Here is a 24,712-nt window from a genome sequence, read left to right as displayed (position 1 = left end):
TGTGGATAAATTTTAAAAAAATCCATTAGAGCAGGGATACTGGGTGTCTCACATTGCAGGGAGTGTTCTGACCACCAAGATACAGCATCATTCTTATGCTTTCTCCCTCTCTGCCTCTGGCCCCATGAATTTTGTTAAATTGTATATTCATCCTCAGTCTGCAAGTGAATGTTTTTGGAACGGTTGTACAAAATACATCCTGCCATCTCTGAGTTAGGTGAAAGGTGGTAGTGAGCGGGGTGGGGCGGAAATATACCATTCCTGCTTTAATAAAAGTGTCAAGGTTTTGCTTGTTGTTTTAAATATACACAGCTCAAAGTTACGAGTGTAAAACTTTGCCTTGGATTAGTCCTTGATGAAGAAGAATTGCTTGTTTTATCTGAAAAAGATTGGAGGGACAGATCAAGAGGATCTTGACTTGCCACTGCACAACTAGACTAATGCAGCCAAAAATCCAATTTCATAAGTCCAGGGAGGCTCATTTAAGTTAAGCGCAAGGGTGACCTACCCCAGTAGTGGAGAGCTAATGTAAGGGCTTTTATAACACACTTCCACTTCCTATATAGCAGCAGCAAGGAGTCATGACCTGATCTGACCCTACAGTGGCATGTAGCCGATCTACATCTGCTAGCAGCAAATGTCTCCAATGGCCAGTGATGGGACACTAGATGGGGATGGCTCTGAGTTACTGCAGAGAATTCTTTCCCAGGTGTCTGGCTCATGGGTCTTTTCCACATGCTCAGGGTCTAACTAACCACAATATATGAGGTTGGGAAGGAATTTTCCCCCGGGTCAGATTGACAGAGATCTTGGGGGCTTTTCACCATCCTCTGCAGCATGGGGAATGGATCACCGGTGGGGTTAAGGTAGTGTAAATGGTGGACTCTCTGTAACTTGGAGTCTTTAAATCATGATTTGTGGACTTCAGTGACTCAGCCAAAGATTAGGGGTCTATTACAGGGGTGGGTGCATGAGGTTCTGTGGCCTGCAGTATGCAGGAGATCAGACTAGATGATTAAGGTCAGATGGGACCATCACAAAGTCTATGAGTTTCTATTTTTAAAGGATAGTTTGGTATTATTCAGTCTATAAATTAGACATTCATATACCTCGGTGATGGGTATAAAACATATATGGATAGATAAACTACATAATCAAATTATTCAATAGTATTAACTCAGTAGTACAGTCATGCTACATGCAATATGAATACCATACATAAAAAAGTACAAAAATTCCAGAGTGTATACTCTACAATATTTGAAAATATTACATCATGCTATAGAGAGAGATAATATTTTAAATATATACACAAGGTAGCAGGGTTAAAGTTGAGAACTAAATCTCAGCTTTTATGAACTTTTGAACATTTGATCACTCAGTCTTCATCTTGTTTTTTGAATGGTGTTTCATTTTGGTTATGTGGGATAACTGGGTGTGGGGGACCATAAAACACCACAAGAAGAAAGAAGCTAATGTATTTATCTTGTAGACACTGGGTTTGTAAGTTATTTGATCTGAAGATATTTACCTTGATGAACTCATTTCTCCTTCCATTTGTGAGCAACTAAGCTGATAAATTATGTCCCACTTGGTTTCCACAAAAGGTGTCATGAAAATTCCATCTTTTTCTCTTTGAAATTTGACTGCAAACTTTTGTAGAATTGTTTACATTTTTCAACTAGTGCTATAGCTGATCAAAAAAAGGATGATTTTTGTATAAAATATTTGTCCAAAATGTCAAGCTGTTTTATAGTTGAAATTCTAAATTTTGAGAAAAATCAGAATTTCAAAAAATTTTAATCAGCTCCTTGAGCCCATTGCCTTCTGAAACACGACTAATTGAATCACATCCTCCAACCCTAGCCTACCTTAATTCTTGGCATCGTCTCAAACTTTCCCAGAAATTTACCTGGTTCTGGAGGCCAGGTTTGAGAAAGCCGTAAACATTTGAGGAGTCGAGATGGTTAGACTGGAAACTGGAACTCAATCTTGCCTATAGTATCTGCTATCTTCCCACACCGGTTACAATTCAAATAAATTTCATTCAGTGCAACAAGGCTAAAAAGGAGAGTTCCCTTGCCTTTTTGGTAGGGCAAGCAGCTACTTTTCCCTGTGATTATGAAGTCCCTGTAGTTATTTTGTTCTTTCTTCTTTTAGACAATCCCTCACAGGTTGGCAGTGTATCAGTCACAGTAAAAGTCCTGGATGTGAATGATAATGCTCCTCAGTTTTCCAGGTTCTATGAAGCTTTTGTGTGTGAAAATGCAAAAGCTGGGCAGGTGAGAAATCCTATATGTCTGTGAGAGATGAATGTTGTCACTTACATGCAGATACTGCATTGTATGGGCATAGCCAGCAACTAAGAAAGGGGAGGGGATGGGGCAAAGCAGATGTGCACTACAGGACATCAGATGTTTCATCAGAACTCTGTTCAGCAGAGTTCATCCATAGCACCTTCTGTTCATCCATAGCACCTTTCTCCTCCCCATTGATCAAAAAGTACTTTGTAAACTCTGATTCACTTCACTTCTGACATGAAGCCATCTTTAGAGAGGCTGGCAGCAGACAATCAGACAGCATGTTGCACAGCAGTAATGACAAGAGGAAATGTGAGACCACTGGGGCAAACTCAGCCTCTAATGAAGAGCATTATGAGGTCTTTAGTGCTCCTACATGACAGGCAGTGGCTTGGGTTGTGTTTTTTGTTTGCTCTTGGGGGTTTTTTTTGCTTTTTTAAATCCTGGCAGGAAGAACTCCACATGCATAGTAAGTTGCATAGAATTGAACCTATCCCTCTAGGAAGGATGACAGACTGAGTCAGCTCTCTAGGGGTTTGATCATGTAATTACAGGAAGTCTAGGTATTTCTAACATAGAATCCTAGGTTCCACTCATTGACACCCATGAAAATCAAGAATCACTCCACTGAAGCAAGCAGTGTCGACTTCACGATGATGTCACTCCTCTGTCTCAAATCAGACCTTTCATATATGGACTCATTCATTGGGGTGTCTATATTCCACAGGCAGACACACAAACTCAGCATTTAAGGTCTGATCTTACACTCATTGATGTCAGTGGGAATTTTGTCACTGAGCCCAGCCATTGCTCAACCTGGCCCTTAGGCATTCAGTATCCACGGTACTACATTTGGGTGCTCAAATAAGAATTGGATGCCTAAATTTAAAAACTGGAATGCCCATCTCTTAGTAGGGGAGAAAAAAAATAGACATTTCCTATTTTAGACCTGCCCTTAGCTTTCACTAAATCTACTTCAAGCCTAATTACCACTATAAAGTAGCCTGGAGCAAGTGGGCCGACTTCACGATATGACTCTCCTCAAGTCAATGGGTTTATACCAGAGATAACTTTGTACAAACTATGCACAAAGAAGCCCCAGCATGAGGCAAAGAAAAATCATCACTGTTTGGGTTTCCTAGAGGACAAACTTTTCAAGTAGTGCATGAGAATTTAGACAGGCAGCTGCCATTAGGAATTACTGGAGTCATGTGACTAAATTGCTTTGCACCACTCTGAAACATTCCTGGAATCAGTTTCAAAGTGCTATTTAAGACTGTCCAGATCGATCATTTCCCGGTTAATCACTTAGAAAACAAACTTCAATGCTATGAATTCAAGTAGAAGTTTATTCTTTATATTAAAACTAAGCAACAGGTCTGTCTCTGATTCTGTTACATGCTCAGGCTGAGCCAGGGGCGTATTCTGTTACTCCCCATTGAAATCAACAGGCTACATATGGTGTAAAGGTGGCAGAAATTGGCTTTGAATCAGCTTCTATTTTAGTTTCTTTCCAAACAGCCTATTATATTCATTGCTTAAGGCAATGCTTGTTTGTTTTCTTATTGTTGACTCCATAGGAAAAACCTAATTAATTAAAAAAAATTAAGGGAGCTTAGATTTCACCATTTAAAGTCAATGGCAAAACTCCCACTGACTTAAGTGGAGTTAGAATTTCACACAAGATATTTTGAACTGTGGGTCAACCACACTATCACCAGCACTAGTTCTTCTGAAATCCAAATGCTTTTTCTAGTGCACATCCTTGGTGACAGAATATATAGAATGGGGAGGGAAGTTTATATTCCGTAAGTTACAGTAGGTTTAGCTTATTGTGTGAAAGTTAGTAGAAACCAGCGAATGGAGCAGGGGCAGGAATTTAAATTTGACCATTTTTGGAGGGGCACGTTCTGTTCATGCCCCTGCTTGCCTTCCCCCTTGTGCACACCCCTGGAAGGGAGCATTCATCACATGGAAATCAGGCATGGAAAATTTACATATATAATGGTACAGAACTGCCTTTTTTTCCATCTTTTAAGCAAAGCAACATGTTTCCTTGTGAAACATTCCTTACTAATTAAAATTGTGTTCAAAATCCTCATCTAGGGTTCAGTGTGGATAAGTGTCTGAAAGTTATCTACTTGGTAGTAGAAAATGAGGTTGGAAGTCTATTTACAATGGGCTTTCTTGTGACTTCTGATCATGTGCTTCTGAGCATTTCAGAGGCTTCAAAAAAAGGTTTGATTTAAGCTGGGAACTGAGGAGTGGCTTGTCTGTTATTTTAAATGAACCAATTGGCCCATCCCTAGTTTTACTGGGATTTTTATGATTGTAATGAAATAAAATGAAGTCGAGAAGGCTTTCAATGTCTCAGGTCATGAGTTGTCCCTCACAAGATGGTCTTGTTCAAACACTGAATTGGCTTTCACTTTTGGAGTGTAATTCTTTAAGCGGTGTCTCCTAGCAGGGCTGCTATCATTCTGTTTTGTTCTTGCATCCCACAGCTGATTCAGACAGTGAGTGCAGTTGACCAGGATGACCCACAAGGGGGTCAGCACTTCTACTACAGCTTGGCTCCTGAGGCAGCTAACAACCCCAACTTCACTCTGAGGGACAATCAAGGTAATCAGAGTGGACGCCATCCGTTAGTGACACTTATTTCTATAGCCTGAGTTGGATGTGAGAGGCTTTGACGCACAGTGCGCTATGAACCTGCCATTATCAATAATGCCAAGTGACATCTGCTCCTTAAAGGCAGCAATAAAATGACATTTTATACGCTTGAAGGTTATACAACATTTGCGTCTATATAAATATTTCCCAGTGATTGGCGCTTTTCTTCGAGGAAAAGTGTCAGTATTGTGCAAATTCAGATCTTGTGGTCATGCTGTATGCATCTAAAATTTCAAGAGTGGGACTTGGTTCAAAAGGCGAGGCTTAAAGGTAGGATTAGAACTGGAACTAGGAGAAATCGAGAGCAAAATAATTTCACTCTTTTGCACCCTACATGTTTTCTTCCAAGCACAGAATGTGAATGCTCCTATTATTCCAGTGTCTCCTCTCTTTTTCTCAAAGCTCTTTACACTTGTTCACTTGCTGCTCGTAAAAAAGCTGTAAGAGTTACAGGGGAGATGCACAGCACAGAGGTAAGAAGCCATCTAGGACGCACGGAGCAGAAAGAGAGAAGCCAGAGTAGAACACTCAAAAAAGGAAACAGGGAGTAACAAGGGAAGACAGTGAAAAACCATTGTCCAAGAACAAGGAGATAAGCATGTTAGCTGGATGGTTCAAATGGGATCATTCAAAGTGAAAAACATTTGGAACTGAACCTGATCTTGCAATCCTTGCACACAGGATCAGGCCTAAAAGCGTCCTTTATTCTAGCTTTAAGAGGTAGCCACAACTATATAAACATTCGCAGTGAAATATTTAGTGCAGAAGCGGCTCACCACGTCTTGCCCAGTGGTACAGAGCTACTTCTCTGCACTGCGTATAGGAGACCTAGCATTGACAATGGAGCCAATACAGGGTTGGAAAATAATGCTTTCAGCCTATGGTAGGAAGAAGTCTCTCCTGTACATCATATTAACTCTGGAAGCTTCTTTCAAAGTGAAAGAAATTTGACTCAAATAGAGTTTGTTCTATTCTTTGTGCTCATGCAAAGCTGTCGTGCACTTCTTTGGCAGTCCTCCAGCTGCTATCCCACACTGCTTTGCAGGCAACCATTAATGACTTGTCTATTTACCTCTATGCCTTCCACTGCTCTGGTGTCAAGCTGACCAGATGCCCCTTTCCCTGTTTAAAAACTGGCACAGGGCCAGATTTTGCCCATTTTCTCCTGGATTTGAATGCATCAGTATTACTCCAGAAGCCCTAAAACATGCCTAGAGCAGCTGCTTGGAGCTATGCTGAGACCCTGAATCTCATCACCACCTGGGGAGAAGCATCAGAAAGCTCTTGTGGCCACCCACCAGAAGAAAGCTCTTTCTATGGGCACTGCTAAGCACGTAACCAGGCCGGGCCTCAACCAGCACACCAAACACTGCAGGGTAAAGAGCAAACAGCCCAGGAGGACTTACATTCACACTGGGGATGCTGGGAAAAGGTCCAGTAGTGGCAATGTGACCTGTCCATCTTTTGAAGAGCTGGACAGAATTTTGACCAGTTACCCTACCACCCAAACCAGGAAGGGTATGGACCCTGCTCCGTCCCCACCCCAAGGACAACCTGCAAGACTCACTGGAGGATGAACATGAGGAAGCCAGTGAAGACCTCTCCCCAGAATGCTAAGATTTCTTCAGGATTCAGAACCATGATGTTGGCCAGGTAGAAAGTGAGCCTAGTTCCTGATGTGCAGCAACCAAGCCCAATTCCCAGCCAGAAATCCAGGCTTGGACTGATAAGGCAGACCCTCTCAAGGGAAGCTTGTCATGTAAGTATCTATCTTTATAATTAAATTATTATTATTATTATTATTGTGCTATGCTAGCTTCAGTTTGGGTGCCCCATGGCCAAAGCCACTTTAGTTTGATGCAAGCTAGGAGCCTTTCCGAGTCTCCAGCCTCGTCCCCAGTCCACATTGTGTTTTTGGCCCCTCCATACAGTTTTCAAAATGGTGGCTGCTCTGGCCAAGCAGCCTGCATCTGTCTCATGCTAAAGTCCTGACCATTTTCAAGCCCACACCATGGAGGACACATGTCCATCCACCTATTTTTCTTTCCTCTCCCCACATCTGTCCTGTCTGGCAAACCCCCCCAACCCCATTTGCCCTCTCAAAATGGCAGCCAGCAGCCTGGCACAGCCTCCACCTGCACCCCCCATACCTCCTCAAGCTTATTTAAGTAATGAAAACATTCATTTGTGCAAAATTAAACAGTTTATCAATGCAGTGGTTACAGGAAGTTTGGTTGCTATTCAGTTTACATGAAGTAGACACGGACACCGCATGCCTGTACAGGTACAAAAACTACAGCTCCTTGCGGAGGCATTGATGCTCTGTAACAGTGAATGCTTCAGACAACCACAGCAGAACCCTAGTTTTCTCTGCACTTTCACCACCTCTGCAAGGAAGATAAAGCAGAATCTAAGCCAAAGAAATTACCTGATTTTGGTCTGGGCATTATGGAGGATGGCTATGCAGCCATCCCCCTTCCATTCCTGCAGCATTTTGGGGGAAGAGCCGTCTTGGTGAATTACTTCACCACGTATCTCACTGGTCTGCCCTTTGCTTTTTTCAATAAGGCCATTCTCTGCTTTTTAGTCACCCACCTATATGTAACATCACTGAGAATCAGGACAGCCTAAAAGTGATGTAGAGGGGATTCCACGCAGGCCCTCCACTCACCCCTACCACACTGTATAAGCAAAAATGCAAAATTCCCAACCCTTCCCTAGCCTCTGAGGGGCAACGGCAAACCCCAAGCAGCAAATAACACACAGACAAAAATCCCTGTAGAGTTCTCATTCACACACTACTTACCATCTCTGAAGTTCCCCCAAGACTAGGAAGAATCTCAAGGAAAGAAAGTCACCAAGTGCATGGTGATGGGTTGGGTCACAGAAACCCCCTTGGGACTGCCACCTGATGTGCTGAGACTACCCCTGAGCCCATTTTTCCTGCCAGCTTGGGACTTCAGTACCCTGTCTTGTTGAGCCAGACACGCTAGCCTGCTGCAAACACAGACCCAGAGTCTGAACCACGTCCCCGAAAAGCTGAAGAGTTAACTGAAAACAGCTTAAGAAGTGCTCCTGTTTCTAGCACCCAGCCACCTAGCTCCCAATGGGATCCAAACACCAAATAAATCCATTTTACTCTGTATAAAGCTTATACAGGGTAAACTCATAAATTGTCCTCCTTCTGTAACACTGATAGAGAGATATGGACAGCTGTTTGCTCTCCCAGGTATTAGTCACTAACTCTGGGTTCAGTAATAAGTAACAGTGATTTTATTAAGTATAAAAAGTAGAATTTAAGTGGTTCCAAGTAATTACAGACAGAACAAAGTAAATTACCAAGCAAAATAAAACAAAAACACACAAGTCTAAGCCTAATACAGTAGGAAATTAAATGCAGGTAAACGTCATCCTCAGAGATGTTCCAATAAGCTTCTTTCACAGACTAGATTCCTTCCTAGTCTGGGTCCAGCAATCATTCACACCCCCCGTAGTTACTGTCCTTTCTTTCAGTTTATTTCAGGCATCTCTTTGGGGTGGAGAGGCTATCTTTTAAGTCAGCTGAAGACAAAACGGAAAGGCTTCCAGGGCCTTTTATATTTTCTCTCTTGTGAATGGAAACCCCTTTGTTCTTCTGTGCAAAGCCATAGCAACAAGATGGAGTTTGTAGCCACCTGGGCAAGTCACATGTCTATGAATGATCCAGCATTTTGCAGGCCGACGCCATTGTTTATATGTTAGTTTGAACATCCCCAGGAAAGCTCAGATGTGGATTGGTGTCTCCTAAAGTCCATTGTCAGTTAAGTGTTTCTTTATTGGGCACTTACTGAGACTTTCTCAAGAAGCTGACCAAATGCTTCAATGAGGTTACTTAGAGTCAAACACATTGAGATACAAGTAAATAGCCAATATTCATAACTTCAAATACAAAAAATGATACACACATACAGACTGTATAATCATAACCAGCAAACTACAACCTTTCCAGACTCACCCCACTTGGCCTCCTCTGTACAAGACCTGGTGCAACCATAGGACCCTGGTTACAACAACGATCTATACAGTCACAGTTTATGTCAATAACGTCACATGCATATGAAAAACAATGCTATTGTAGCCTCTCTGGAATATGAACAATAACCACTTTTATCTTTTCCTTCCTCCCACAGCTGCAGCACTTGCAGTGGACAGACCCTCCATGACAAGGCCTTTATCAATAGCTGAGATGCTGGCTAACCTGATAGGGAAGAGACTTAAAACGCAGCATGAAATGTTCGCGGGCCTCATTGCAGAGGCCCAATGACAAATGAAAATAGTGGAGAGATGGAGGCTGTACTTGGGCAAAGAGAAGGAAAAAGAAACTGAGCTCCTCAGAGAGACCATTGGGGTGAACAAAGACAGTGTCACAGTGGCCAGGGACAGCATTGCAACGGCAAAAGATGCTGTTGAAATAGACATGGAGATATGAAGGCATCTCCTGGAGGCAACAGAGAGCCGGAAGGGTCTGCTGCAGCTTCTGTTAACCAGGACCCAGCCATGTTATGCAGCCCCTGACAATATAGGGTACTGGGAACACTAGCAACAGCGTGTACTGTTCTACACCCAACAGAATACCCCCAACCCCACAAAGGCTATTCCTTCACAGACCCAAGCTCAGGACAGCAAGAACAATTTCACCTGGGAGCCCTCATCTACCACCCTTAATAACTTTGACCCTTGCCACTCAACACCAGAAGAGGAAGAGGCGAGGCATATGTTCCCCTGTGAATTGAGCCCTCCCTCCCCTGGTTGTGTTCTGCCCTCCACTGCACAATGTCACTTTGAATTTTTGTTTAGTTATTGTTCTAAATAAGGCCTCTTTCTGTTTGCTATATAATACAGTGTTTAATAATAAAACTCATTAAAATAATTTATAAAAAAAGAGTTGTCAATGCATTTTATATAGAAAATCCATAGACTGTAAATAGTTCAGAGTGTTTTACAGAAGAACCAAGCACAGACAAAATAAAATGATTTCCACAACATTGCCCTTCACTTCACTAATACTGCACTGTTCACAATCCCCCCCCACCCACCCCCACACACACACCCTCAACTGGGTAACAGCTGCACATTTTCAGGCTGAGACTCAAAGTAAGATCAAGAGGTATCTATGATAGCATTGCCCTGGCTGTTTCTATTTTGTATTGGATTCCTTGCTGGCTTCTCAAGACACAGCCTTAATCTCAGGTGGAAGGCTTTTCCCTTACTCTGACAAATGTTGTTCAAAATGTCACGGAGCAATAATTTTAAGGCACTTATTTTTTTCCCTCCAGCTTCCAACATATTCCACAAACAGCACCACCTTCCTTTCAAATGGCAAAATGCACACCCACTGTCATTCTGCAACTATTAAGACTGTAGTTAAACAATTCCTTCCTTCTGGCCAAACCAACTGTGAATGGCTGTTACCCAGGGAAGCAGGGGACAAGCCAGGTCTCCTAGGATAACCAGAGCAATCTGCACACCATTCATGTCCATAATCATCCTCTAGGCAAACTGTTCTTGATCCATTAAGATAAACAGAGCTGAGTTCCCAAAATCCAACCATTGTGGACTCTTCCAGACCACCCTGCATTTAAGTCTGTAAACCTGCCACGGTGGTCAACAGCCTTTGTAGCACCATGGAGAAATACCCCTTTCTGTGTATAAATTCTGAACTGCGGGCATAGAGGGGAAGGGATGGGAGGAGCCAAATAATAGGTACATTGTATTGGAGCAACTGATGGCAGCAGTTTGGGAATCCCAGGAGTGCAAACCCATCAGTAATATGCTGAACATTACCAAGCTTTATAACCTGGTGCAACAGTACCTCTTCCATGGCACCACACATAAACAATGGCCCCCACAGCTGATCTCCCCAGGCCAAATTGGTTGGCGGTGTTCCAGTAGCATTCTGGGGTGACCAGCTTCCAGATGGCAATGGCAGCCTACTTCTCCGCAGGTATGGGGCACCATGTGTTGGTATGCTGCCGCTCCAGGGCCAGTTCTGTACAGATCTCAAAAAAGGTTGCCTACACTACCCTGAAATTCTCTCGCCATGGCGGATTGCCCCAGCTCTGCAGAGTGATCCTTTCCCACCAATCCATGCTGGCTTCCCGAGCCCAGAAATGGCACTGCAGGCTGTGAAGCTACTTCAGCAACTGCTTCTCTCATGTCAGTTGCTCGCCGTCCTCCTCTTCCTCCTCAGCCTCTGCAGCTGATGTGGCAAGTGAAGTCCAAACCCAAAGTCATCCAGCTTTGAGTGCTGAAATAGAGTCCAAGCAGCCTCTGTGTGCTCACAGTTGCCAGCGTTGCTGAGTCCATGCTGGCTGACAGCAATTCAAAAATCAATGCTAGTCTGCCCAGAAAAGGAAGCATGGGGAAGAGAGAATGGAAAAATGGGATTTTTTTTTTTTAATTGAAATGCCCTGGCTTCTGGTATACAACCCACAATTCACAGAGAGAAAAATCCCAGAATGCACACTGCTCAGCAGCAAAGCAAAGGACCATGGGATACCCTCAGAGAATGCAACATGCTTGTTGTTCACCAAGCCACCACTGTCTGTGCACAATGATATGAATCAAAAGAGGCACCACCAGCCTGTGTGTGTGCCATTAGTGTAGCTCATGTCCTGCAAATTAAATAATGCATGTCAAATTAATCCTCTACCCCCACTCCCACTCTGTGTAGACAACCTAGAGATGGCAAAGAATTCTCTTCACTGATTTAGCGCTGACGAGATCAGCACTGACTTCCCCAGAAAATCCCTGCACGTTTTCATGAGGATCGAACTGTGAACAGCTGCCTGAACCCCAACCCTTCTGGCCAGCTGCACCCACGGTAATTCGGAAGTCCTGACTCTGAAGTTTGTAGTGTGGACAGGGGCCTTTCGTGTTTTGAGAGGAGCTGGGTGAGAACTGGAAATTCTGTTCTGCAGGAAAGTGCAACATTTTGGCAAGGGGTGTTCTAAATTAGAAGAGTGAAATTTCAATTTCCTGTGAAATAATTCCAAAAAAGTTTGAATTGAGACCAAAATGTTTCATTTCAATATAGTGTTGAAATATTTTGTTTGAACTTTGTTTTCATTCATTTAGTTTTGACGTTTATATTAGACATGACATGAATATATAAATACCATATTATATAAATTAATATAATCTAAATGAAATGAATCAAAATGAAATGTTTGATATTGTCAAAACAAAATACTTCAATCTTGTCCCATCTAAAGTTTTGTCAAAATGGACATTCCTGCAAAATGTTTTAATTTTGATTAAACTACCCTTATTTGGGGGGGGGGGTGGAGGGAGAGTGCTGAAAAAGCATGCCATCCTCCCCTCCCCTCGCAACCCAACCCAAAGAGACACTGAATGAGACTTATTTTGGCTTCTTTTATCCCCCTGGTGCCCCCAGCTTGTATAGCCCAGAATGATTGAGCCAGCTGATTTTAGAGGTCTTTCAGATGTAGAAAAAACAAGCCACACATCAAAAATAAGAGACCATCACATGTCCACAAGGGTTACACAAAGAGGTTTCCACAGCATTTGCACTGGAAGCACAAACAACAAGGCCTAGAAAAGCTGCTGAGCAGGAACAAACAGGGACAAGAAGCTACCCTCAACTGTTCATTTCTATCTTGCTTTCTGAAAGATATTTGAGCAAGATCTGAAGGCTGAGAGTTTGCTCTGGGCACTTAGTGTCACACAGGGTAAGAGAGTGTCATAAGGTGTACGCCTTACAGCTCTATATGTTTTAGCCTGAAAACATGTTGGAGTGAGGATGGGAGACTGAGGCAAAATGCTGATTAGTGGCAAACTGGCGAAAAGCAAAGAAACCAGGGAAAGGATATCCCCAATGTGTGTCTAATGCTGGAGGGGGGAGGGGGTTAAACCTCCATTTCCAGCTGAAAATGTTGGCATCATAAATTCTTAAATATCTTTATTAATTTCCTACCCTAGACAACACTGCCTGGATTTTAACCAGGAGATCTGGCTTCCGACAGCACGAGCAGAACACCTTTTATCTCCCCATCCTGATCGCCGATAACGGGCACCCCATGCTGAGCAGCACTGGTACGCTGACCGTGCACGTGTGCGGCTGTGATGACGATGGTGTGGTGATGTCCTGCAATGCAGAGGCCTATATACTCCCTGTCAGCCTGAGCAGAGGAGCACTCACTGCAATCCTAGCCTGCATCTTTGTCTTGTTAGGTAAAACTTGGGTTCCCTTTCCTAATGAGGGCATTAACTCACCTATTCTGGTCATGATACTTGGGAGACTGTTAGCCTCACAAAGGTTGATTGTATGTTGTGTATAAAATAGAAGTGTGTGTATAATATATATATTGACCTCTTTATTGACCTCAGCATTTCCCCCCAAGATTTTATGAGACAAAGAAGGGCAACAGGGCAAGGGAGGTCAAATGGTCAAAGTTTCTCTCACACACACACAAATCAGAAAAATATTGAAAACTTGTAAATTTCAGTATTTGGCTCTGAATCTTCCAGATGTTTAGCACCTCTGCTCCCATTCTGTGTTTTAATCAGATCTATCTACTTACTTAGATGTAGTGGTGAGCTGGAGCCGGTTCGCACCGGTTCACTAGAACTGGTTGTTAAATTTAGAAGCCCTTTTAGAACCGGTTGTTCCGTGAGGGGCAACCGGTTCTAAAAGGGCTTCTAAATTTAACCCGTCAAAAGTGGCACCTTAGGCACCGACTCCACAGGTGCTCCAGCCCTAGAGCACCCAAGGGGAAAATTTGGTGGGCGCAGAGCACCCACCGGCAGCTCCCCGCCCCACCCCCAGCTCACCTCACCTCCGCTCCGCCTCCTCCCTACTCTGCTTCTCCCCCGGCCCGGCTTCCCGCGAATCAGCTGTTTGCGCGGAAAGCCGGGGCAGGCTGAGAAGCAGGCCGCAGCTTCCTGCTCAGGCCCAGGGAGGCGGAGGTGAGCTGGGGCGGAGGGGCACGAGGAGGGCTGCCCGCGCCACAGCAGGTAACCGGGGGGGGGGGCGCACAGGGGAACCGCTTCCTGCCCCAGCTCACCTCTGCCACCCTCGGCCTGAGCGGGAAGCCGCGGCCTGCTTCTCTGCCCTCCCTGGCTGATTCGCAGGAAGCCGGCGGGGGGAGAGGGGGCGCAGAGAAGCAGAGCAGGGCAGTGGGTTCAGGGGAGGAGGCGGAGGTGAGGTGAGCTGGGGCCGGGCGCGGGGCGGGGAGCTGCCGGTGGGTGCTCTACACCCACCAATTTTCCCCCATGGGTGCTCCAGCCCCGGAGCACCCACGGAGTCAGCGCCTAAGGCACCACTTTAGATGTGATCAGTAGGGGGAGCAACCGCTCCCCCTACTTACCCCCTAGCTATGCTCTCCCCCCCACCCAGGAGCCAGCGGGACCTGCTGGATGCTTCCTGGGAGCTGCCCCAGGTAAGCACTGCCGGGACTCCCCACCTTGCCCCCCAGCAGGTGCCTCTGGCTCTTAGGGGTGGGCCACGAGACCCTCCTGCCCAGTTCTGGGGGCAGTCAGGGGAGGGGGGGTGGATGGGGCAGGGGTCCCGGGGGGCAGGGGTGGGCAATGACCCCCTCGTGGGGTGAGGAGGGAACCCGTTGTTAAGATTTTAGCAGCTCATCACTGCTTAGATGGTCCCATCATCACAAATATCTAAGGTTAGTATCTCACCTCCAGGGGGAGCTACAGTGCTTAATAGCTCTCTTGTGCTCTCATTTATCCTCAGATCTGGTCTGTTTCCCTACCCATTTCCCCTGTACTCTGCCCCAGATATTGGGATCAGCAGGAATCTGGGTCAAATTGCTCCTGCCCTTGATCTCCACATATTCCCTAAAGTTTCAGAAGTTCATTCTGAGAAGCAATGGGATAGAGGCACAGGCTAACATTTTCAAAAGTACCGAAGTCCTATTTTCAACAGTGACTTAGGCAAACAGGAGCCTAAGGTCATGTCTACACTAGAGAGCTTACAGCTATGCCACTGTAAGATCTCTTGTGTAGCCACTCTATGTGGATGGGAGTGAGCTCTCCCGTTAAAATAATTAAACCATCCCCAACGAGCAGCAGGGCAAGCCCACGTTGACATAGAGCTGACCACAGTGTCATGCACCACGGTGCTTGTCAGTGTCATGTATGTTGCTCAGTCAGGTGGTTTTTTCCCCCAAACCCCTTAGCAACGTAAGTTATACCAACTAAAGTGATAGTATAGACATAACCTAAGTGTCATTAAAAAAAAAAATCAATGGGATTTATGAGAGAAAGGGAGCAGATTAGATGGGCTCAAACCACAACATTTGGGTATGAGTCCAATTTTACAGCAAACCCTCTCCCCACTCCAAAGTTCTGGATTGTTTAAATCCTGAGATTTGGTTTGGTGTCTTATAGGAAAAAGGAGCCACATTCAGACCAAAAATTTAAAATTAGTTTTCTTAGCTCCATCCCAGAAGTATTTGACTTCTATGCACTACTAATATGGGCTCCTATCTAGAGGAACTCATTAAATGAGGTATTTTAGTTACTATCATTACAAAATTGTCATACTGATTCTGTCAGCGTTTGTAAACACCAAGTACAATGGCTGGACTGGGCATTGGTATTTGCATTCTCACTGCATCTTTCAGCCATGCCTTCTGTTAGAAATGCTCATTTGTTCCTTGTCTCAGTGATTAAGGAGAGCAGAAGCCAGAGAGCTAATTTTTCTGATGCCCGTATGTTTTGGTTGCCCCTTGTAGTGCTCGTGCTGCTCATTTTATCCATGAGGCGGCACAGGAAGCAGCCTTACATCATCGATGAAGAAGAGAACATCCATGAGAATATCGTCCGGTACGATGATGAAGGGGGTGGGGAGGAAGACACAGAGGCTTTTGACATTGCTGCCATGTGGAATCCCCGGGAGGCACAGGTAGTGGTGAAAAGCAGGCAGGAGATGCTGCCAGAAATAGAGAGCCTCTCCCGCTACGTACCTCAGACGTGCATAACGGACAACAACGTTCACAACTATGTGCTGGCCAAGCTGTACGAAGCGGACATGGACCTCTGGGCTCCTCCTTTTGACTCCCTCCAAACATACATGTTTGAAGGGAACGGCTCAGTGGCAGAGTCACTCAGTTCATTACAGTCTGTCACTACGGACTCAGACCAGAGCTATGACTACCTGACAGACTGGGGACCTCGCTTTAAAAAGCTGGCCGAGATGTATGGCGTCACAGAGGGCAATGGGGCTCTGTGGTAATGAGTGAGGAGCAGAGTGTTTTCTGCACAACACAAACGTCCTAATCTAGATCCATTCTCATCAGAAGCTTGTGTGGACATAGGGTGAGACCTCCTAAAATTGCAGTATGGTGCTTAAATGAGAACAGGAGAGAGGGGTGCAAACAAAGCTCTCTCAGTGTGTCAGCTTTACTCAGTTAAATTAAGTTACATTTTTAAACAATGAAGAACAAAGAGGAAAGTATTTCCTGATTTTTAGAGCTATATTTGAAAGCTTCATTTCTGGAATATAATGATATTACTCAGTCTCGGTTTTTTTACATGGCAGCTTATGGAGTTCTTTGCATCGGTATATGAAGATCCTTAGGGCCCAATAGTAATCTTCTGCTCACAGGGAAATTGTCAGTCAAAGAGGATCCCCATTTGGTTATTTCCCCCCATTGCTAGCCAACAAAACAGAAAACTGGAATCTTCTGGAGTATTCATGATAAAATCAGCCTTCTTTCTTTGTTGCTAAGAGTCCTTTTAACCCTTGAAAAACAAGCCTGGCTTTTCCCATGTTACTCAGAGGAGAGGGCTTGGAAAGATCTTCGGATTTGTGCTCTAGTTTAATTGCTGATCATGAATCACTGAGGTTAAATACTAATCTGTCCTTTGTCAAGTTAGCATAAATTTATTTTCCCTCTCAGCTCTTTAAAATTTTGGCACTGCGGAACTGCTCAGAACAAAACCAGAAAATCTGCCTCTTTTGCACTGTAGATGTCTCTTCCATGTGCCAAATGTGATGGTTAGATGCTAGCAATGAAAGCCAAATAAAAACAAATTTGATAAATACATGGGTTAGAGGGGCTTTCCTAATCTGTGTGAGGTCAATCCAAGGGATGTTTACATACTGTAGATAACCTACTTGAACAAATGCAGTATTATAGAAGAATAAATGGATGTAAGAAAATTACATGTAAAAGTTTTGTATATTTGTTAATAATTTTGGTAATAAATATGATGTACTGCATACAGTACAGTACCTTAGCACCTCTTTTAATAAAAGTTATACTGAAGGGAAAGTCTGATGACAATTTATTGGATGCTTTACGTACACCAGTTAGTGCTTTTGAATAGCAGGCAAAAAGTGGTTAGTCAGAGCTGTACAATGGAACTGAACTTTCAAGCTGCAGGGTCAAGCCCATAAAATGTTCACTTCTAAATAGTGGAACCCTTGTCAAAGAGCTCATTTAGGAGAGAGTCATTCCTCACTGTATGAAGCATTTAAGGCCATGTTTTAAACGCAGCTTCTCTTGTTGCATGCACAACACTTATGCACTCATTGGTTCAGTCGTGGATGAAATCTACTCATGGAACCCATTTGCGCTCAATTTCCTGTGCAAATAGAATTTGGTGCATGGGGATTCTCTCATTTGTGTGCCCTAAAGGTAGTACACAAAAATCACATGCAGAAGTGAACGAACAACTCAGTGCATGTTTTACTGGAATCTTGTGATGAAATACAGATCTCAAATTGCATCTACAGGTTCTTTACATATAAAGAGGCTGTGCACACAAGGGTGTGCTGAAACATGTGCCAGACCTAAAAGTAACATGATTGTGTTATGTCGCATCTTTCTTCCCCCCTGCCCCATCTTCATTTTACTCACACGCACACCCACACACGCACCCCTGTCTCTTTATTTAGTCTAATTTTAGATTATAAGCTCTCCAGCAAAGAACTAGTCATCTCAGATGGGGGGGTGTGTGAGAGTTCGTTAATCTGGAGGAGAAGACAATTGACTGGGGGAGCACAGAGTGATTTTTGGAGAAGGCAAGCCAGGAAAGAGAGTGAGCAAAAGAGAAGATTTGGAGTGAAAAGGCTGGCAGAGAGGGGGAAAATGAAAGCAACAAGAGCAGAGTAAATAAAGCAAAAGAATGGTCAGAGAAGTGAAAAAAAGACCAAATGATATACAGCAATAAAACTGCTACTTGTCAAGGCAAACCTACACCAATATGGCACTAAGTATCTAGTGTGGGGTGTCGTGTTTTTGCACGTGTTCATGGAGTATCTTGGGAATATTAGTTACCAGCATCGAGGAAAGTGAACAAATGATCACAAAAAAAAAAAGTCCATTCTTACATTGTTCTCTCCTTGCTGCTAGAACACTCAAATGTCAGTTCCTACATTATACTTCAGTGTCTGATCCAAAGAACACTGAAGTTAATGGAAAAGGTTTTAATGGGCTTTGGATTAGGTCCTTAAACAGCTTTCCATAGGTGCTGGAACTAGGGGTGCAGGGGTGCTGCAGCACCCTGTGGCTTGAAGTGGTTTCCATTCTATACAGGGTTTACAGTGTGGTTCAATGGCTTTCAGCACCCCCACTATAAAAATTGTTCCAGCACCCCTGCAGCTTTCCATATTTAGGCTCTGGTAGGCAACCAAGGGAGCCTCATTATTGCTGCAGAATTAACCGCAGGAACTGATGGTAGAAGAAACCCAGCCATCAAGAAAGAAAGGCCTTTGTGCAGGTGAACAGGTCACAGGCTTTTGAGAGGTTTGTGGTTCATAACCAAGACTTTGAACTACACCCACGAGGGAGCAGGCAAGCAGTGCAGCGCACACAACACTGGTGTGATGGGCTTACAATGGGCTGCCTATCTCCGGAGATAGTCACATTCTGCAATACTAAAAACCTCTAGCTGCTTTCCATGTTCCAGTAGCGCTGTGCTTTCTTTCTTTGCTTTTACAGCTATATACTACTTGATTTGCCCACTGGCACCGCAGGTCTATTGCACCTATAAGGGAAATTCCCAGAGGGAAAGGCAGGTGGTGTTTACATGGCTGCTTTTGCTGGGGGTTCTGCCTGGGGAGAGCAGCTTTAAAGCACGTTGGGGCTTCACAGAAGCCCCAATGGTAGACTATGCCGAGGAGGATATTTGATGAATAAGCAGAATTCCTGCTTTTCAAAGTTAGGTGTGGTGAAATGGTTCCTACATTTACCATAGCTCCATAAATCTAACAATGCCCCACCTGTTTGCCTGCCATGTAGCAGCCACGCCATGGTACTTCCATCGCAGTCTTGTCTTTAGCAGCCATGTTACCTAGTGGTTTGCAAATCGTAAATGCATGGTTCAAACCATTAGCATCCTCTCTCCACCTTCCCCCATCCCAAAAAAAGTGTCCCCTGTGTGTTTGGTGACAGGATATTACAGGACGTCATTAAATTAATGACAGAGCAAGGCTACATGGGCCTAAACTGGAACAGGAAAATATAAAATTAGACTGAACCCAAAAGAAAACATGTAACAGTAAATGCAGTTAGCACAGTGGGCAAGCTGCTAAGGGAAAGTCTGAATCACCTACACTAGACTATTTAAAGCCAAATTTGATGCCAGGCATTTTATATTCATGGCATATAAATGATTATTAATCAGAGACGGTTTAAAGATAAAGAGAATATTGAAAGGAACCACACTACAGGTAGCTGTGGACTAGATGACCCACTAGAGTTTCGGAAGCTCCACCCAAAAGATTGATTATATAGTTCACAACCAATGCTGCTTGGCCAAAATAGCATTAACTTGTAGTAAAAGCACTGGACGTCATGCAGTCCCTGTAGCAGCCTTAACTGTGGAGTGTGTACTTTTACTGATTTCCTTCGTTTCTTCAGTCTTGCTGGGTTCTTTTCCACGTAAGCCAGTCTGTTGGACCACAGGAATTGCCATGCCAGGGTAACCCTCCTGGCTGGGGTGGTCAGCAGAAATAAGGACCAGGTTCAATTTCAGGGGTTCCTTCTGAAAAATTAGGCAACACAGGCTCAAGCCTCCACCCAAAACCCTGGGAAACTATATCTCTATATATCACCCTGGGCATCTTTGATAGGCCAAACTTCCCCACTCACAAGCACCGAGTCCAGGGGCTAACAACAGAATGTTATGGTAGGGGAATGCCAACAGAATAAATGTGGGAAAGCCAGCAGTTAATAAATTAACAGCATCCATTCGATGTCTTGGCAATACTCCCAATCTCAGTCCTCCTCTTACATTTGCAAAGGGCTAATGTCTTCTAGACACTTTCCTCCTTCCCAGCTCCCCCACTCACAGTGTGTTGTCCAGGCTGGTGGAGTCCCAGGATTCTGGGAGGTCTGTCTCTGGCTCCTAAATTAAATGCAGGCTGGCCTGTTCCAGGGGCTCTCTGACCTCATCCAGCTGATTTGATTTCAGCTTTGAGCACTGAGTAGAGAGACTCGCACCAGAGGCCCTCAGGTAGGCTGCCCCTCTCTGCGGCTTCAGCCCATCTCAGTGCCGTCACCTACCTCAGCACTGCCTCAGGTCATCTCTATCTGCTATGCAAAGCTGCCTCACCTCAGCCTGGGGCCCTTCTACTAAGTCTTCAGTGGTATAGAAGATGCTTTACAGAGTGCTAGCCACCAGAGAGGTACTCCCTGCAAAATATACATGCCTCTTTCACCTCTCTCCATGCGCTCACTTGTGCCTGACTGCAGAATCGGTCAGGGTGGCCCCTCACCCTAGGCACATTTGGTTCTCCTGTCCTTTTGTTTCCCCACAGGAAAAACAACATTGTATTGCCCCCAAACTCAAACAAACAACTGTATTTTAACTATCCCATAACTGAAATGCAAATGAGGCCTGGCCCATTCAGTCATTCCCACTTGCTCGCCAATAGATGCCAGAGAGCTCCCTCCTCTGTGGAGCCTCTGTCCATCTGTAGTTCTCAAGCAGCTCTGGCTTTAGGCCACAGGGTTTACACCAGAATAAACCTATGGATTATCAGCTCACATTCATGTTTCTAATTGTGACCAGAAACAGATGTTTCAGAGGAAGGTGGCAGAAATCCAGAAATAGACAATTATGGAATACCCTGCCCTGAGGGGAAGCATCTTTCTAATCCGTCATTTAGTGGTTGCCTTATGTCAGGGTATGACAAGGTGAGAGAGTGGTTGGGTGGCTATGGCACTAGACAGATTCACAAGACCTGGGTTCTATTCCTGGCTTTGCCAGGGATCTTGGGCAAGTCACTTTAACAATCTGTTTTTGCCTTTGTCTCTCCGCTCTTTAGATTGTAAGATCACCACTGTCTCTTACATTGGCTTTTATAATTGCAGTAAGCAGAGGTTTTCACTGAGCTGCCCATAATGATATCCAAGTCTTCAGAGTGAAACAGTCAATGTAGGACCCAGCAATCAGTACATGATGGTAGAGTCTTTAATGATGTGAACACATACCATTTTTTCCAGAAGATTTTGTACTCCAATTTCCTTGAAGACTGCTTAGAGCTTGCTGGGGGGAGGGAGGGAGTAGGGGAGAAACCCACCTTATAACCGGGGAAAAAAAATCCCTCATGCCACTGCTATATCTCCCTAGCTGGCTTAGGCAAGCAAAGGCAGGATGGCTTAATAAATGGATTCCAGTACCCATAAAGAAATGAATACAAGAATCGTTCTCCCCACACCACTCATCCAAATACTTACCAATGGCTGCTACAACCTTTATTTGGACCCCACACACACACACATTTTCCCAAGGAACTGAGACCTAAACGTACACAATCAAACATTCCACCCCCAGCATTTATCCTAAAAGTGAAACAAAATTGTCTTCAGTCTCATATTTAAGGATTCCCTGGATGCATAATATGGTACAGGACAAGGAGAAATGTTTATAATAATGGTAATTTCACAGAGCAAGGGATTGAGGGCCAGCTTTTTAAAAGGTATTTACAGGGCCGGCTCCAGGCACCAGCTTTCCAGGCAGGTGCTTGGGGCGGCATTCAGAATGGGGCGGCAGTCCGTGTCCCGTGGCGGCTTTTGGGCGCTCTTCCGGAGGCAGAGGCAATTTGGCGGCAGCAATTCAGCAGCGACTGCTTGGGGTGGCAAAATTGGTAGAACCGCCCCTGAGTATTTAGGTGCATAATTTCCATTGATTTTAATGGGAGCTAAGTGCCTATGTGTAACCCACACGCCTTCTGCGTGGGGTGTTGTGTCCCATCTAGTGGCACTGAGACCACTGAGTGAGAGAGATAAAATGAGTCTGCTCCATAGCCTGAGCTAACAGCCACTTGGCTTTTAGTTCATGCACTAAGCTCCAGAGGTCCGCAGTTCGATCCTGCCCAGTAACAACCGGGGTCTGTCAGCATTACATAAGCACTTTTGAAAATCCCATTAGGTGCCTATCTGCATCTTTAGGCACCTAAATACCTTTGGAAAAACATGGCCCTGGAAGTCAAGACCACTAGTTTCTATTCCCAGCTTTAGGAAGGACTGTTATCATATGGCTATTGCAAGGGTTCAGGAGCAAGGATTCCTAGAGCCAGCTCTTCAGCTGATAAGAACATTGACTTCAGCAGAGCTAGGATTTACACCAGCTGAGGATTTGGCTCCAAGTCTACATTCTGAAAGACAGAGATGGAGACAGTAGGTCAGGACTCCTGGAACCTGTTTCTGTCTCTGATTCTCTGTGAGACCTCAGGCAAATCTATGCCCCCCCCCTTGTGACTCAGTTTACTCATCAATAAAATGGGGCTAATCATGAAAGGATTAATTAGTACTTGTGAAGAGCTTTTGCAGTTTTTAAAGTATAAAGAAGAAGATTCTTTTCCCCCAGAGGGAGTGATCGGATGGAATAGCCTGTTTCCTAAGGAAAGAATGGCTGGCTGGGGTACAGGCATTAGTCCTTTTTTCCAGGGGCTCTGGCAAAAAGATTAAAGTGGTTTTAGTTTTATTTAGCATCCAGAAACGCCGAAGAGTTCCTGATATTTCACATTAACTCACCCAGATATGGGGCAGTATTTCCCCTTCACACACTGGGGAGATTCCAGTAGCACCCTTGGGCCCTGATCCTGCAATCAGATCCAAGCAGATAGGCCCCTGCACAGAGCTCCGGTGACAGTAGAACTTTGTCCTCTGGGCTAAACATCTATGGATCAAGGAATAAAGCTGGGCCTGCTTCTGCTCAGATCCAAGCAAGTTTTGCCATGGATGTCAGAGGGAGCAGAATCAGACCCTCTGTCAGCACTGCTTCAGAAAAAGGGGAACTGTGTAATGCTGGGCCTGCATTTCTCAAGGGAGGGAGTAGGGAGGACATTAGGAGGACACTGGGGGCACTTTTAGTGATAAGACGACAAAAAAGGCATGATACTTTTTAAAGACCGGTTAGGAATATTCTGTGGGAATCCCACTTTCCAGACCACTATTAAGGAATGTGCGGCTTAAGAAAGTATTTTGAAAATTCATATTCCCTAATAGCCATAAGTCAATCCTACAAAGACTGATTTTTCTTTTTTTAAGGGCGCATGAGCTAAAAACTTTTATAACTAGAGACAAATGCTTGTCATGGCACATGACAAAAAATAAGGACATTTAGCTCAGTGAAATTGGATTTTTGTTGCTGTCATTGAGATATGGAAACAGACAACTGGAAGACACTTGATGTCCTATTCTGATTTACATCTCCACTCCCACAACATGTGCCGTGTTTCCTCTAGACAGCAACAGAGATAGGTGTGGGCCCTATAGGTCTGTGCCTAGGGCACCAGCTTCTGGAGTCACAGGATGAGGTCAGAATAAGAGCTTTCAAATACATATTTTTTAAAAAAGGTCTTCTAAGCACTCATGGTTGGGGGAGAGGAGGCAAAAAGCTTGAAAGGGTGACCAGAGTGCACCCAATGCAGTCGTGTCTGCCTAAGTCTGCAGAGAGCCTGAATCAGTAACTCTGAGAGCTACCCCCATTCATCCTAGTGCAGAGTTACCTTTAAGCCTCCGTGCTATGGGAGGCCCTGCTAACACCACCCCTCAGTGCGTAGGCCTTTCCCAGTCACTTGTGCAGGTGCACCCTGGCTGATAGGGAAGTATCGGATGTCCCCCTTCTGTCAGCTCTGCCTCTGTGTCACCTTTGCTGCTCCCAAGACAAGTGACCCTACTGCTATTCCTTGGGTGGGGGGGGGGGGGGGAGAGGGAGGTATAGTGGCCCATGACACTTCCCCCTCCTCTTTAGGAAGGGAGGAGGGCTCACCTGCCACCACCACTCCAGGAGGGGTTGAGGCCACATATCCCACGTCTTAATGTGCCTAGAGTCCCTGATTTACTTAATCCAGCCTTTATTCTGACTGATTAACAAAGGACCATGTTCTCCTTCGTCTTGCAGCTTGTGAGATCATTTAAATCTGTGCAGCACGGGTGTAAATCAGAATGACAGCCTTTTATGCCCTCTTTGTACAAGCCTAAATGACTACACAAGATACCAGGCAGGAGAGAATCAGGCCCCAAGATATGTTTTCTGCCTCCCAACATGTAAAACGACGAGCCAGGCGCCAAGAGTGAGGCAGTTTATAGGCTCCCTGAATCAGAGATTATTAGGGTTGGTAGAGACCTTAGGAGGTCATCTAGTCTAATCCCCTGCTCAAAGCAGGACCAACATCAACTAAATCATCCCAGCCAGGGCTCTGTCAAGACAGGCCTTAAAAACCTCTAAGGATGGAGATTCCACCACCTCCCTAGGTAACCCAT

The 24,712-nt window shown here is 44.7% G+C and overlaps 1 protein-coding gene across 3 annotated transcripts in view; it reads left to right on the top strand.

Annotated features, from left to right (window-relative positions):
* Positions 1-17,233, top strand: part of CDH20 (cadherin 20) — a 150,680-nt gene extending 133,447 nt beyond the window's left edge. For 2 of the 3 annotated variants that reach the window (XM_073332246.1, XM_073332247.1), the window contains 4 exons: positions 2,161-2,282; positions 4,805-4,922; positions 12,954-13,205; positions 15,725-17,233. In XM_073332246.1, coding sequence (XP_073188347.1) covers positions 2,161-2,282; positions 4,805-4,922; positions 12,954-13,205; positions 15,725-16,224 — 992 coding nt within the window. In that variant the 3' untranslated portion in view covers positions 16,225-17,233. Of the gene's footprint in view, positions 1-2,160; positions 2,283-4,804; positions 4,923-11,685; positions 11,836-12,953; positions 13,206-15,724 lie in introns of those variants that run through there. The other variant, XR_012157363.1, reaches the window with a different exon arrangement.
* Positions 17,234-24,712: the final 7,479 nt, after the last annotated feature.

The sequence above is a fragment of the Lepidochelys kempii genome, chromosome 2 (assembly GCF_965140265.1).
Source record: "Lepidochelys kempii isolate rLepKem1 chromosome 2, rLepKem1.hap2, whole genome shotgun sequence".
Taxonomy (NCBI): domain Eukaryota; kingdom Metazoa; phylum Chordata; order Testudines; family Cheloniidae; genus Lepidochelys; species Lepidochelys kempii.
This window is presented reverse-complemented; position numbering and strand designations above follow the sequence as displayed.